The sequence below is a fragment of the Carassius auratus genome, linkage group LG48F (genome assembly GCF_003368295.1).
Source record: "Carassius auratus strain Wakin linkage group LG48F, ASM336829v1, whole genome shotgun sequence".
Classification (NCBI taxonomy): Eukaryota; Metazoa; Chordata; class Actinopteri; order Cypriniformes; family Cyprinidae; genus Carassius; species Carassius auratus.
The window spans coordinates 1,599,890-1,615,359 of record NC_039300.1 but is presented as its reverse complement, the minus strand read 5'-3'; the positions used below and the strand labels follow the sequence as shown (position 1 = coordinate 1,615,359).

At 41.7% G+C, this 15,470-nt stretch overlaps 1 protein-coding gene across 4 annotated transcripts; it reads right to left on the bottom strand.

The window, feature by feature from the left end:
• Positions 1 to 1,432: 1,432 nt before the first annotated feature.
• Positions 1,433 to 15,403, bottom strand: LOC113068655 (nuclear receptor coactivator 6-like). 4 transcript variants are annotated; one of them, XM_026241456.1, is made up of 16 exons: positions 15,263 to 15,403; positions 12,637 to 12,894; positions 12,119 to 12,274; positions 11,820 to 11,942; positions 11,130 to 11,258; positions 9,600 to 10,448; positions 9,368 to 9,499; positions 7,910 to 9,254; positions 7,685 to 7,800; positions 7,477 to 7,597; positions 4,076 to 7,434; positions 3,932 to 3,979; positions 2,999 to 3,029; positions 2,603 to 2,644; positions 2,152 to 2,297; positions 1,433 to 1,892 (listed from the first exon to the last, which is right to left on the bottom strand). In XM_026241456.1, the coding sequence occupies exons 2-16, from the start codon at positions 12,845 to 12,847 to the stop codon at positions 1,840 to 1,842; spliced, it is 6,861 nt and encodes a 2,286-aa protein (XP_026097241.1). In that variant the 5' UTR covers positions 12,848 to 12,894; positions 15,263 to 15,403; the 3' UTR covers positions 1,433 to 1,839. The 4 variants fall into 4 exon arrangements, with proteins under 4 accessions (XP_026097241.1, XP_026097239.1, XP_026097240.1 ...); XM_026241454.1 differs by having other exon boundaries at positions 4,076 to 7,597; XM_026241455.1 differs by having other exon boundaries at positions 4,076 to 7,597; positions 12,637 to 12,891; positions 15,263 to 15,386.
• Between the last annotated feature and the right edge of the window lie 67 nt (positions 15,404 to 15,470).

The window sequence follows — 15,470 nt, the reverse complement described above, 5'->3', positions numbered from 1 at the left end:
TATAATACAGGAGGATTTTGATACTGACTAGTATGATTCACTAACAGTCCTCCACAGAAGTCTCCAGTGGTCTCAAACTCAGTCCTGGAGGGCCGGTGTCCTGCAGAGTTAAGCTCAACCCTAATCAAACACACCTGAAACAGATAAGCAAGGTCCTATAAGTAAGCTAGAAACCTGAGACTGAATAGCAGCTAAACTCTGCAGGACGCCGGCCCTCCAGGAGTCAGGACCGAGTGTGAACATCAGTCACATCACGGTGCACACATACATATCAGTCATGGGGACCAGAAATAGTGCATGTTCCTGTGTGCTCCCATTCTCAGCAAGAAGGATACAATCTTAACTTGTCCTTATTTTTTTTTTATTATTATTGAAGCATGTAGAGGACTATTTCAGTTATTTTTAAACCATTGCAAAACATCATAGCAGCTTTGCCTTCGATACTTCTTCGATACTAAACCTGAGAAACTCCAGCCTACCTCCACACACTTCACTTGCTTAATAGTCTAGAAATCACTATATTCACGTCATACCAATCATCTGCTGTTCATTTTCACTGAAAATGTCCAGTTAACAGGTTTGAGGATATTGGTTTGAGTTTAACATCGTCTGTGTGCCAGTCAGAACAATGAGAAGAGAGTGGTTTCATAGCTTTCTTTGCCAAGTTTTTGCTTAAAAAGAGAAAGTGTCTAGTTTTCAAAAGCCAATTTAAAATCTTGCACAGGTGTTTGGTGGAAGAAGACTGTTTTTATTAATATCATCACACTTTATTTGCTTGGTTTTATTCTGTGAAACCTTAACCTTAATCACCACAGTCGTGAAAATGGTCACAATGTAAAACATTACATTAATTGTGGTGACTTTAATGCAAATCTTTAAATTAGCATGAGTTATGTTTCTCTATAGGAATCCACCAGAAACACATACATGTGAAATTCATCATATTTACTTATTCTCTTTTCTGAGAGACAACAGTGAAATTAACACGCACAATTACATCATCGAAAGTGGTTATTTAAATGATGTTTGTATGTGATGATTGCGGCGCTGTCTGTGGTCACTTGTGCAGCCAGCTGGCTCTGATATTTCAATATAGTGATGAAATAAAATTGCCTGCATTCAACTTCTATTTCCAGACTGAGAAGATGAATACCAATCAACCTTCATGTAATCAACCACGATGTTTGCATCTATTTCTGACTATTATGTGATTAGACTGTGAATGATTTATGTGAAAACAAACTACTTTTTGGAAACCACAGATTGAAAGCCACTAGTTAATGAACCAAGCACACAGTGAGGTCATGCGACAGTATGCAGTGTACGTTTGCTAGTATTATACGCAGAACTTTCCAAGTGTTATCTTTAAATCTGTTCTAATTTAAGATTTAGATATTTGCATGTTTGGTGACAAACAAAAACAAGTCAAATGTACACTTGTAAAAATAGTTTAATGCATGTGATCCGGGGGCTAACTGGGTGAAGACGGGTTCTACCAGTATTGAACTGCAGTTAATTCATGATTTACAACATGGGGGTGGAAAGTACAAATTCTGTCACATTATTACATTGTGATCCTACAGACATCACATGATTAATCCAGAATTGATCAATATTATTAATCATAAAAAAGTCACACCAAAACTATGACATACAAACACATCATACACAATTCTGAACGGGATCTCATCTAGTAGCCAGAGACAAAATACAGTATCATGATTTAAAAGAAGAAGAAGAAAACTTTCTGTACATGGTTATCCTGCTTAGAACAAAAGGAAAAACAAGTTCAGAAAACAACAAAAAATAAAGTACAATTCACAGGTTTGTGTGTCCTGATTACTTTGACTTCCTTCGTTTTGCCTGCGTGGGACTGGCTCCAGTGTTTGATTCTTGAAAGACAGAAGAAACAAAAGATAAGTTAGTCATCAAAAACATTCATTTCAGCACTTGTGGTAAACGGCGGATATTTTCTCCTTTATTAAGATTCTTGTCGAAATCATCGAAACACCACCAATACTTTACAGAAAGAAACATCTATTATTATAAACTTTAGGAGTGATTTATTTTAATTATTTAAATACCGAACACAAATTAAGTTAATCTTAAATGGTATTATAGTGAAGTGATGACTAAACGTCTAGCCTGTACCTTTTCCTGTGTTGGAGGACGCTGAGCCTGGCCTAGCAGCTCTTTTTCTCTGGCCATTGTCGGATGCTTCCTCCTCAGGTTCCTTGTCTGTTCGTGAGCTTCGTCGACTAGGACCTTTGGCTTTCTCAGTGGTGGCCCTTGTATCCCTGGAGAAGGAACAAAGGGCAATAGGGATACAAAAAAAAAAAAAAATGATCAAAATGCTGTGGAGTCAGTTTGCATGCTACATATATTCTCTAGTTTTCTTTGGAAATCTATTGTTTTCAATGGTCTTAAAACTGAGGAAAATGAGCACATCTGGCCCCTGTACAACTGAGGAATTCACACTTGGCTGTTTTTCCTCATCTACCACAGATAACGTCCGTCCTGTTCATGACCGTTTTACTAAAACGGCCACGCTGCCCCGTGCACGGACCCGTGCAGGGAATCTACAGGTCTGCTATATACATACCTTGGGGCTAAGATGACGGGCGTCTTTCTTTTCTTTGCCCATCTGTTATAGAAGTGGAAAAACAGCGGTAAACTGCTTTGATGCTGAACAACATTTTTGCCTCCTTCCCCATAATTGAGTAATGATCAAGAAAAAGAATGATTTCATGAATCATTCCATGATTATTAGTGTTCATGAGGGTGAGTTCATTCAGATGATCCAATAAAACTGATCTTCAATACATAAAATAAATCTTGATTGAAATACAATTGACAAATGTGTTCATAAAAAAAACAAATCTGAATAAAATTTAAATGATGGTGAAAAAAAAACATGGAAAAACAGTCAGTATTCACAACTAATGCTGAATATGAGGTTTATAAATTATTGAAGAAAGAACATTGCATATTGCCTTACCCTTGTTCTGCTGCAGTGTTAACCCCTTGTCCTGTAAATAAAGACAACTCAAATTAGTTGTGTTAAACACTGACTGTGCACACTGTTTCTGTTTTTCCACTTCAGGCTTTATCCCTGGGAGTTCTTCTGAGCCAAGCTGGTGCAAAGCAGAGTCAGACTAGGAGAAACAGTTTTGGTCAAAGCATGCTTCACATCATCTTTAATACGATTAGCATATGCTAAAGTCCAAAGTATACTTCTAACCACATTATACTTTGTATGCTCAGGTCACACATGCCCATTGATTTGTTTTGCATGAATTAGTTGATCCAAAGTTCGTTGCAACTTTGTGGAACAACTAATTCATGCAAAACAAATCAATGTGCATGTATGAACTGAGCATATAAAGTATAATTTGTTGTATTCACGTTGTATTCACAGTCTAAAAATAAATGTAAGAGGTGGAACAACAGCAAACTTCCAAAGACCAAAACACTTGAGTGAGTAGCTTTGTGAAATTATGCTACATAAAACTAAATAAAAGCAGACGGGCTGAATGAGACGCAAATTCACTCTCTGACAGCAGGTGGCGCTTATGGGACAGCAGTGATACAGCTTTTCATTGGTTACTGCTGTAAACAAAGCTGCATTATCATGCATTATACAGAGAGAAGATGAAAAGTAAATAGCATTTACATTTTCGTAAGTCTTGCTATTCATACTTCGAAAGGCTATGCATTTGGTCACATGCATAAGTATACTTAAGCTGGTTCATATAGAGCCAGGGGCGCCATAAAGGTGTGTGTGTGTGTGTGTGTGTGGGGGGGGGGGGGGGGGGGGGTTGTTAGAAGGATTCCAAGGGCTCTTGTTCATGGGGCCCAGAAGCAATAGCGCCACCCCTGCATATGACTACCACTTGCATGGGTAAAAAAAAGATTTTATTAAATCATTTACCAGCTTGGGCACATGAAGCTTGGTCTTCTTGTGGAGCTTCAGGATGAACTGTGTAATAAAATAAAAAGAATATCTTCGAATTAAAAATCATAAACGTTTGACAGGACAACTAATGAAATTGCCTTGATAGCATCAAGTAGTTACCTGAGATGCTAGGAGCATCAATAATTGCTTCTTTTGTTTCAGCTGAGTCAGGTACACTAGTGTCTGCCAAAGAAGAAGGCTGCTGTTCCCCAGAGAGTTGTGCAAGTGTTGCAGTGGAGGAGCCGGAAGTTGTAGTGGGAGGTCCTGGAGCAGCAGTGGGTGCAGAGACAGAATCTGCAGGCAAACTAGTGGATGGTGAAGAAGTAGCAACAGGGCTAGACAGGTGAACCATCCCAGGGGTAGAGGCTGGGGGCGGCATTTTAGACGATGGTGTAGTTGTAGGGACTGGGGAATGAGTGGGTGCAGGTTCAGGAGAAGACACTTTTGGTGGAAGTGCAGATGATTGCGGAGACGCTATTTGAGCAGCTGGAATAGTCACTGGAGCAGTGGGCTGGAGTGCCGATACCGTTTCAGATGTAACTGCACAAGAAGCTTGAGTTGGGGCAACATCCAGAGCCTTTCCAATATGAGTGACAGGGTTTCGCTCTTTTTGATCATCAGCACTGCTCGAAGATATGCTGGGCGTGGTACTTTTGGTTACAACAGTCTGGACTGGACTGCTTTTGGCTAACATGGTTGTTGGAGACAGGGGACTTCTGCGTGAAACAGCCGTAGCCCCTGGGCTAGAGCAAGCAGGTGGAGAAGCCAGTAGCTGCTGAAAGGGTGAGGACTTGCCAGAATGTAAGGCCGTCTGCCCAACAGGACTAGATTTTGGGCCACTAGCATTAGAGACACCCTCCTGTTTGGGACCTCCAGGGCTTGGCTGTTGCGGTGACAGTACTACGTTTACAGGGGAAGCCTGACTTGCAGGTACTTGAACCTGAAGCTGCCCAATGACAGTGCGGCTCTGCTGAGTAGCAGCTATGCTGACAGCAGGTGAGCTTGTCAGCATAGATGTTGATGGTGGTGCAGAGGGTGGTGATGTAGTTGACACCGGGGTAGGAGTAAGTTGGATATTTGCAGAGACTATGGTGACAGGCTGAGACATGACGTTAGTACTTGATGGAACAGTTGTAGCTTGAAATATTGAATACACAGGTCCTGTGATGAACTGTGGACGCATTTGGGTAGGATTTTGTTGACGGACATCAGGAGGTCTTATATTTTTATTGGGTACTGCTAGTACCTTAGAAACAACAGCAGGAGGAACGACAGAAGCCGTGTTGGTAGCAGAGCTAATGGGATTAGAGGTTACAAAGACTGTGATCTGATTTTGTGAAGTTTGTGCTGATGAGATGGGCCTTTGCAAGACCGTTTGAGATGCATTTGAGATTGGTATAAGATTGTGATTTGAACTTACTGAAGAATTGGGAACTGAAGTAAGGCTTAAGAGCACAGTTTGGTTTGAGCTAACACTTGATACAGCACTGACAGTCTGCAGGTTTGCACTGCTACTGGCTACAGTATTTGGACTTGATACTGAAGCAGATTTAGGTTTCTGATCAATTTCCCTTGAAGACAAAGAGGTACCAATATTTGTGCTCTGTGAGACAACAGGATTAGGATGGTTCTCCTGAGCTGGTGGAGCCTGAGGACTCTCTTTTTGTACAAGTTCTACACCCACTTGAGGATTATTTTGAGGTTTCATTGACAAAGATGGGGTGCCTGTATTGTCCAATAGCTGATTCAGAGATGTTGGAGCATCTCTAAATGCTGGTGATACAGCAGAGCCAAGGTCATGTTGTGGTGTTGTCCGAGGCTGTTGCTTATCTTCAGCACGCTGTTCAACCAAATTGTTAGGCTCTTGTCGTCTGGGTTCCTGAGACGAAACCCGAGGGCTTGCCATTTTAAAAGCAGTCTGCTCTCTTAACTGACCTGCCTGGTGCTGCTCTGGTTGTGTAGTCACTACCTGGCCATCTCTAACTGTATCGGCACTAACAGGTATGGTTTGCTGAGAATTTAAACTCTGCTGTGATTCTCCAGGACCTGCTGATGACAAAGATGCAGAGGTAGTTGGGAGCACTGAGTTGGGACTAACCATCACGTTCTGTGGACTAACCCTCATTTGCTGTGGATGTGATGTCAGTGATGTTTTGGCACCCTTCTGTCTTCCTGGGCTTGGGGTGGCAGCTTTTCTATTTGAGGCAGGGCTGGATCTTCGGCTATTACTGGGACTACCTCTTTTAGCTTGCCCAATACCGCTCTGTTTGTCGTGTTTTCCTCCGGAGCTTACCATGCCACCACCTGATGGATAAGACTGTGGGCCATTATTGTTGCCACTAGTATTATTGTTGACAGGAAGATTTGCTAAGTTGGGCGGAGCCTGGCCAATTGCTTTAAGTGTAGTTGGGTTAAGACCTTGCTGATCAAAGCCTCGATTAAGGTTCGGCTGCCGCGGTGGCAGAGGAATGTTAATTTTTGGAGGGAAAAGGCCAGCAATAGAAGCATTCAGTCTCTCAGGGGACAGATTTATTTCAGAGGGTTCAGTACTAGGTGGACGGTTGGTTGGAGTTAAAGGGTGGTGATATGGTCGGGGACTGGCTCGGTTAGGGGTTTTGGGGCGGGAACTCTGGGAAGTTGCAGGAGAGCTTGAAAAGTGAATATTATGTGAGCCAGTCATTGCTGTCTGTTGGGGACTTGCTCCTGGCTGGTGGGGCACTGATAAAGGCACAGATTTCATTAAATGAGTATTTGAACCTTGATTAGGAATCAGTGTTTGATTTCCATTTCCTGATTGCTGACCCATTTCTAGGGGTACCCGGTCCTGCACGCTATGATTTCCAGGGGTTTCCTCTGGTGGTGTTGGTTGTCCAACCTCTGAATGGGGTGTTCTTCTTGCTGGTCCAGTGAGAGTTGGATTAACCATGAGTGGCATTCCTCTGGCTTTATCAGGAGAGGGTGGAACACCTCCATGGCCTTGAAGATCGATCATTACAGGCATGTTGCCTGGCTGTGATACAGGCATTCTCTGAGAAGGATCGTTAGTATTGACTAAACCCTTTGGCATGTGTCCACCTTGCTGTAGTGGCATTCGATTCTTAGCTTCTTGTTGCATTTTAAGCATCATTATCATTTGTTGTTGTTGTTGCTGCTGCTGCTGATGTTGTTGTTGCTGTTGTTGTGCCTGTTGTTGTTGCTGTTGTGTCTGTTGTTGTTGCTGTTGTTGTGGCTGTGACTGCAGTTGTTGTTGGAGGTGCTGTGGTGGTGGTTGATGTTGTTGTTGCATCTGCATTGACTGCTGTGAATGAATCTGTGTCTGGACATGATGGGGTCCTTGTGATGTTCCAGCTTGACCTTGAGGACCTTGAGGACCTTGAGGACCCTGCATACTCTGCATTTGCAGTTGTTGCTGTTGCATTTGCTGCTGCTGGATCTGTTGATGCTGTTGCTGCATCTGTTGCTGCTGCTGCTGTTGCTGTAATTGCTGCTGTTGTTGCATTTGTTGCATCTGTTGCTGCTGCTGCTGTTGTTGTAACTGCTGCTGTTGCTGCATTTGTTGCATCTGTTGCTGCTGTTGTGGGGGCATAAACTGCATAGGCATCTGCTGTAATACCCTTTGATCTCCGGCCTGTCCAGGCAGACCTAAAAACAAAATGGTAAATAAATTCAAATTCTCTAATTAAATTATTGTATAAACAATAAATAGTCAAAAGTCATTAAATCATTTACCTTGTCGATTTGTGAATTCAGGAAGTTTAGAGTTAGAGTCAATTCCAGACCCTTGATCACTACCCAGCCCTTGCATCTCTACTTCTTCCATTCCATGAGGCAGTGAATCAAGACCACTAAGGAAGACACATTTATCAAACTTTGTAGTTATATTCAACAGTGCAACAGAGTTATTTACTCTACATAACTTACTAAAAAATGTATCAAAGAATAAAAAGCACTTACCACAGATTGTCAATAGGCTGTTGTCCTTCCTCTACTTTTGGCTTCTTCTTACGAGGAGGTTTCTTCTTTTTAGGCTTGACCTGGTTAGCAGCACCTGCACCTGTTCCTTGCTTCCCACCAGGACCAAACTGACTGGCAGAAATATCACTTTGGAGAAGATTTACTAATAAGGGACTGGTTAGTGTCACATCCTTGTTCACTGGAAATCCACCTGCTTGGCCACATGGGCCTCCCATTTGCATTTGACCAGCAAACTGAGGGTTAAAGGACATACCATGGCCAGGAAAATTACCATTGCCAACCTGTAAATGTTGAGAACTCCCCAACATACCCTGCTGTTGCTGCTGATTCTGCAGGTCTGGAACCATCTGCTGGTTGATATCAGCATTTCCATTACTATCTCCTAACTGATGTTGATGTTGCTGACCAGCCTGTTGCTGCTGCAGAATCACCTGTTGTTGTTGTTGTTGTTGTTGTTTTTGCTGAAGCTGTTGTTGTACTAAATGATGACTTCCTGGAAGACGCATTTGAGGCCCATGCATCCCTAATGCTTGGTTGGGGTTACCATTTATTGGAATTTGTTGAGACTGTTGTTGTACCATTTGCTGATGGGGTTGCTGCAGCTGTTGTTGCTGCTGTTGCATTTGTAACTGTTGTGGCTGCTGGTGTTGCAGTTGTAGTTGCTGCTGTTGTAACTGCTGTTGTTGTAGTTGCTGTTGCTGTAACTGTTGTTGTTGTAAATGAGCCATTTGTTGTTGCTGATGCTGTTGCGGAGTCATCTGTTGCTGACCCATCTGAGATTGAAACTGCGGCATATTACCCTGAATACTAGGTGAAGGACCTCTCATTATCTGGCCTTGCATTACTCCAGGTTGACCTTTTGGGCCGAAGGCCTGCTTGTTACCCTGTATCTGACTAGCTACAATGTGTTCCATCATAGCATTTTGCTGTTGCTGCTGCTGCTGCTGAAGCAATAATGCCTGATGTCCCTGTCCTCCACCAAGCTGGTTTTGGTTCTGCATGATCCCTTGACCTTGTGGTGGCATCATTTGCTTAGGAGGGGTCATTCCTCGCTGCCCGGTATTCACTGGCCTGGATAAAACAGTCTGGCCCCCTGTTTGGTTTTGCACCATTTGACTTGGGGTAGAAGCTACAACCTGTGTTTGATGCTGTGATTGTTGTACACCCATCATTTGAGTCTGAAGACCTTGCTGAGGTTGCCCCATACTACCACCTGATGTGGTGCCTGGGGGTTGGGCTGGCATGCCACTGTGGTGGGTCATTCCAGCACCTTGAAGGGGATTTGACTGCATGTGGTTTGGCGCTAAGGCTGATGACTGGACACCTATAACGAGATTTTTAGATGTGTTGAAAATTCATTAAAATTCTCTATACTAGACAAAACTTCATATTAGAACAGAAGTTTAAAAACGCATTAAAACAATCCACACATCTTACCAGAGTTCGTCATGCTCTGACTATTTTGTAGTTGGGGTGTACTACCTGCTCCAGTGGTAGTAACCTGTCCTTGTCCAAAATTCTGATTAACAGGAGCATTTGGGAAACCCATTGGCATTCGTTTAGGCATACCTGCAATATGGATTTATTCAAATACAGGTGACCAAATAAATAACAATACATTATCACTTTTACCTTAAGAATGTCAGCATGTAAAATGCTGAAAACATACCTCCCATTCCACCTTGGGGAACCTGTCCATGTTGTGGAATACTCATAAAGCCAGGCTGAATGTTTCCTTGCTGGCCCATCACGGCTCTTCCTGGAGATCCAACACCTTGTGGGAAACCCTGAGGGGTTGTGGGACGCGGACCAAGTTGCCCCTGTCCCATCATTGGAGGTGTTCCAGGTGAACCCTGTTGAAAAGGTGATGATGACGAACCAGGGGACTTAGCTGCAAGGCTTCCTTGTGGGGCAGATGAGAGAGGCAAAGGAGGAGGCGCTCTTGAAACAACTACACCTGGTGCTCCCTGAGGGCCTTTGGGCTGAGGGGTTGCAAACTGGTTTGACCCTGTCTGCTGCTGTTGCAACTGATGCTGTGCCATTGTATTGAAAACCTGTCCAGCCTGCTGGCTTCCAAATGGATATGGTGGCGGTGGATGATTGGGCGTCTGAACCGATGTCAAAGAGGGTTGACGCTGTCCCATTTGTGGTTGTGGTGGGGCTTTCCTCCAACCTGGTCCCATAGGACCCTGGACAGGTGGTGGTTGGAGAACACCAGAGGGCAACTGGTTCCAGCCAGGAGGTATAGGCATCTGGTTGGAGGGGTTGAAAGGACCCCGTGCACCACCTAGTTGTGCCATCTGAACCTGCTGTTGTTGTTGTTGTTGATGTTGTTGTTGCTGAAGTTGCTGTAGGGCTGCTGGATTTAGCTGCCGATTTGCTTGCATGGCTTGCATGTGATGTCCCTGTGGTCCTAAGTTGCCGAGTGGACCATGTCCCACTTGAGGATGTTGGAGTTGTTGTTGTTGCTGCTGCTGTTGCTGTAAGGCCAACCCTGAAATCATGGGATCCATTGTGTCTGAAAAAAAAAAAAAAAAAAAAAATTGTGAACACAAATGTGAAAACTTTTGAAATATGAAATGAGAACTACATCCTTGTTAATAAGATTCCAAGGCTTTTCACATACAAATAATCTGGATCATGAACCATCTTAATGCTGAAATACACTACATAACTTTTAAAAACTAGAGTCTGTGGCCATTTTACACTAAGCGATTTTCTGTGAAATCGGTCAACTGCAGACTGGATTTGAATTGCAGTAACTAATGTTGATTCATCCATCGATTCATCATCTGTAAATATTGTCAATGGTTGTGAAGTGTATTCCAGCCTTTAGTTGATATGACATCAGAGGAGCACCTACTCACCTGTAAATCAACCGACGCACTAAAACAATACATTTAAACTTTGTCAGTTTAGTGTAACTTAAAAGAAAATAAACTTTGATTTAAAAAATAATAATGCCACACAGAACATATGAAGCACAATCCTCAAATGTTCACTTAATAAAGGTACTAAAACTTTGACGTTTGGCTCAACTACATTCAAAGAAAACAGTATGAGAAAATAAATTTGAGAACAATCCATAAAACAAACAAGCAGTCCCAATGGTGGTGCAACTACTGCTTTTACCTTTGTAGGGCTGTATGGAAAATAAATAGTTATTTATATTTTATTTGAATTAAAGAATTATCATTACCTGTCTGTGAAGGTGGCCTTGGTGCTCTTGGCTGCATTGGTCCACCACTATTCGGTACCATTCCCTGTGCTGCCATATTAGCCCCAGGAGGCATCATGGACACCGAAGGATTATTCATACGCATTCCAGCTGAAAAACAAGTATTTCTTCAGCATACATTTGCCTAATTAAATTAAGTCATCCTGAAGGCCTTGATTACAGTGTTTCCCAAACATTGATTTATTAATATCAACACTGACCGCCACAAATAGATTTTCCGAAATGCATTGACTTTATTGAATAAACATGAGGTCTACACGTTTCAAAGTCAAAACGCGGTGCGGGTGTTTTTATATCAATGTATCTTTGAAGGGACGCTTTTATCCAAAACAACTTACAAATGAGGACAATATAAAAGTTTGAAACGTTTCGATGCTATAATGCCTGATAAAGCAGCCGTTACAGGGGAAACCACTATTTCTGACGCTCCAAAAGCGCCCCCTGCTGGCAAATAATGAATATGCATTTTCAATCAGCACGTCTGCTGATTTATATAGCCTATAATTCCCCCGGTGAAGTACAGCCACACATCGAGTTTAAGTCTGTGGGAAACACTGGATTAGTTTGTACAGGTGTGTTTGATTAGGGTTAAAGAAACTCTGCAAGACGGTGCACCTCTAGAAGTTAAGTTAAGCACTTGTGTATAATTACCCTGGCCCTGCTGCATGGGGAATCCAACATCCATTCTCATCTGAACAGGTGCCCCAAGAGGTCCATTTACCCTTACTTCTTGGCTGCGGCCCTGTCCAACAGCAACGTTAATGGCTCCTTCACCTGTATGAACCCAACAGGCCGATCAACACATTTGCTGATTGTAGAACAAAGGCTAAAATTAAACTTGTATGCGATTAAAAATACAATGTGCCAAAGAGGTCAAGCAGGAAATGAGGTTGCTGGCAGACCCTTACATTGCGTGTGGTTTGCCAAGGCAGAATTTGACACATCCGTACCTTCAATCTGCACAGAGAGGATGCCCAGATCCCGCAGCTGCTGCTGGTTGTTTTGAGCCAGGAGGCGCAGTCGCTCGGCTGCCTCTCGGGGGATGTTGAAAGTGACACGTACGCTGTTCCACGGCTCCACGCGCTCGGGTTCGAGCCTCTGAGTACCTTTATTAGACACGGAGCGGAGTACAGGAGCCACATAAGCCAACTGAGATTTAAAGCATTTAAAGAGACCATGAAATAGAGTTTATTGCTTTTAGTCAGTGTCCACTGGGTTTGAAATACAACAATGCAAGAACAAAAACTGCACTTGTCAATTCTTTTTGACAAAATGGAATAATTGGACTAGTAGCCCATATCCTAAACCCTGAGCAAAGAGAGTATGACGCTTTGCATTTTAAAAATAAACAGAATTCAAATTAAATGTATAAAATCCAATGCATCTTTCCAAAAACTTACAATTCTTGCAGAGATTAATCACTCTAATGCATATGAATATTAATCATAGTTTGAAGTCAAATCTTGACCTAGTAACAGCATATCAGGCATCCCGTGTAAGATGGTATCCAGCTTCTCCTGAAAGTCCTCATCATTCATGTTCCCTTTGAAGGCAACAAAGATGGTGGAGGTTGTGGTAGGGCTGCGGGAGCCATCGTCTCCATCTTCCACTCCGGAGTCGTGATCTGTGAGCGGGACGGCTCGAGGGGATTGTGCATCCAGGGACAGCTGATGCGCCATAGCCCTTCACCAAAAGAGCTGCGTAGCCTCTGGAGACGGTGACACTGCTTAAAGAGGAACAAGATTTGTCACCATCGATGAGAACGCTAGGTCTGCATCTCCTAAATATTAATGGCATAATTTATGGCTGCATCTAGCGATTATTTTGATAATCAATTAGTTGGGCGATACTTTCTCTGATTAATTGGATTAAATTCCCTGTTTTCTTTATTTAAATTTTACTGACAAAAAACACACAATTACACATTCTGTCCGATGTCCTTAAAACAAATGTGCCAGCTGAATGCTATGAAAACATACAGTGCTTAATTTATTAGACCAGTGCTTGAATTTATAATACAAAACACAAATATTATTAAAAAAAATCATTCTAAAAATGTTATTGGATTTTTTGGACAAATAAACTAAAACAACTAAATCGTATTCATTCACATAATAACACAAATGGCCTTCTTTTCCTTTGATAACAGCTCACTTGCTTGCATTGTTTATGTACTTTTTGACTAATTGGGTATACTATCTGAATAAAAAATAAAAAAAAGCACTTGATGATTTCTAAATTTAATACATTTGTTTTAATAAATGTGTTAATCACTGTAGGCTACGTAGTGAATAAAGTTTAAATCTGTGGTTTAAAAACTAAAACAGATAATGAAGACGAATACAATCACAGTAATGCTCTGTAGGAACACTTTGATCACAGTCAGTCTCTTACTGTCATTTCTTTATCCCGTAAAAGTGTCTGATATTTACATTTAGACAATTACACGCTGCTGTCCTTTCACAGTTCCTACTCTCATAAATGATTCACAGTGCGTGTTAGACTTTTAAATCTGAACATATAAGTGTTAAACAACAGATATTAAAGTGAATGTTTTTGCTCTGAATATTGTCTCCCTTGCCTATCTGTTTAACGCACGCGCCCGCCACTTTTCAGTAAAGATTTCAACTTAACGCAGACTGTCAGGACGGACCTTTAGGCAAAAATGGAAAGGCTTACAGATAAGGATATGACCGTTAAGTATTTTTGCGCCAAGGTCACACACGCATCTGTAAAAGCGACTGACAGGCAAGCCATCACACTAATGCATCAGCTTGAAGCTTAAAATACAGATTTATCATGTTTTTGACAGCTTGGATCATGTCCTTTTCCTGCAGGAGCTCATTCTGTTTCTCACGTGCACTGTGAGCAGACCTGACTAATGGATAATGAGAATCGCTGTTGATGAGTTTCATTATCGATAATAATCAATTTGATCGATTAGTTATTGCAGCCCTAATTATGAGTATATACTACATATGCTGCCATGCAAACAAGACATAGCCAGAATTAAAATATATACAGAGAGATCAATTTAATAGGTTTCACAAATGTAAAATCATCATTCATCACTGCTAACCAAGTTTAACACACACGTGCCAAGTTATCAAAAATGTTGCCAGGTTTATTTATTTCAATGAGGCTTTTTTTCTTTATCAAATCTTTATTATTATTATTAGATCACAAAAAAAGTTGTATAACCCTAACATTTGATACTTAATTGATATTAATTTAGAAAACATGCTTATGGAAGACTCCAATGTGTATGAACTGCTCTATAAAGAGATGACAGTCCCCTCAATGACCCCAGACTGAAAATGATCAAACTACTTCACACAGTATTAAATAAATCAACATTAATGCAGTACAACAAGAAACAGTGACTGAACATGATTTCTTCAGGAGAAGAGCTGATATATAGTGTAATGCTTTACATAGGGATGATAATATAATGACTTACCCATGTGTTTGGAAAGTACTTCAAAAATACCGTGCTACCATGATTGTTGGTGCATAAGAAACTACTCAAAGTATCTTTAGCAAATAACAGATCACCAACTCAAAGAACACGGTGAATCAACACTGATTAAACTTAATATTTTAACAGAGATGTCAAATACTGCTAACTTATCAGGTGACTTTAGTAACACAGAAGAGAGTTTCACTGCAAACTAACCCATTTGTAACCTGTAAATATCTAACACATAACATCTGGTGTATTATTATCCTTGCCTTTATTAATGACTGAAAAGCTTCATATGGGTTTATTTCTCTAGCATTAGCATTAGCGGTATCAAAACAAAGACAAACCGCCTAACTTAGGTTTAAGCCAAACAGACATCATTATATTGACTTTCAAACTCATATCTGGTACATGCAGTCCTAACAATAACACAGCAGCGTATAACCGAATTATTACGACGAGTTAGTCACTCCGGCTAATGTAACGTTAACGATATTAGCAAGACAAACACAGTCAGCCTCATTGGTCACTGCTTCACTAAATCTAGGCTCTTCCGTCCGTGCAGTGGACGCGTTTACATGTTAATTGCATACATATGTTTCCATAAGATAATGAGGAGGTAAGATCTCACCGTTGTCAGTCCATAAGGAGTGGTTTTACTGTAGTAAACAGGTATGTGCTAGCAGACGCTAACGGCGCGTTCGCGAGGCGGCTGGGTACGTAAGTTCAACGCTTTGCGTGCGCGCACTCGCTTCACACGGGGCCGCGCGCGTCAGTGCCCGTTCTGCTGTCCAGAAACACGAGAAGAGAGTTATGAGCACTGAAACACCGTGACCAAA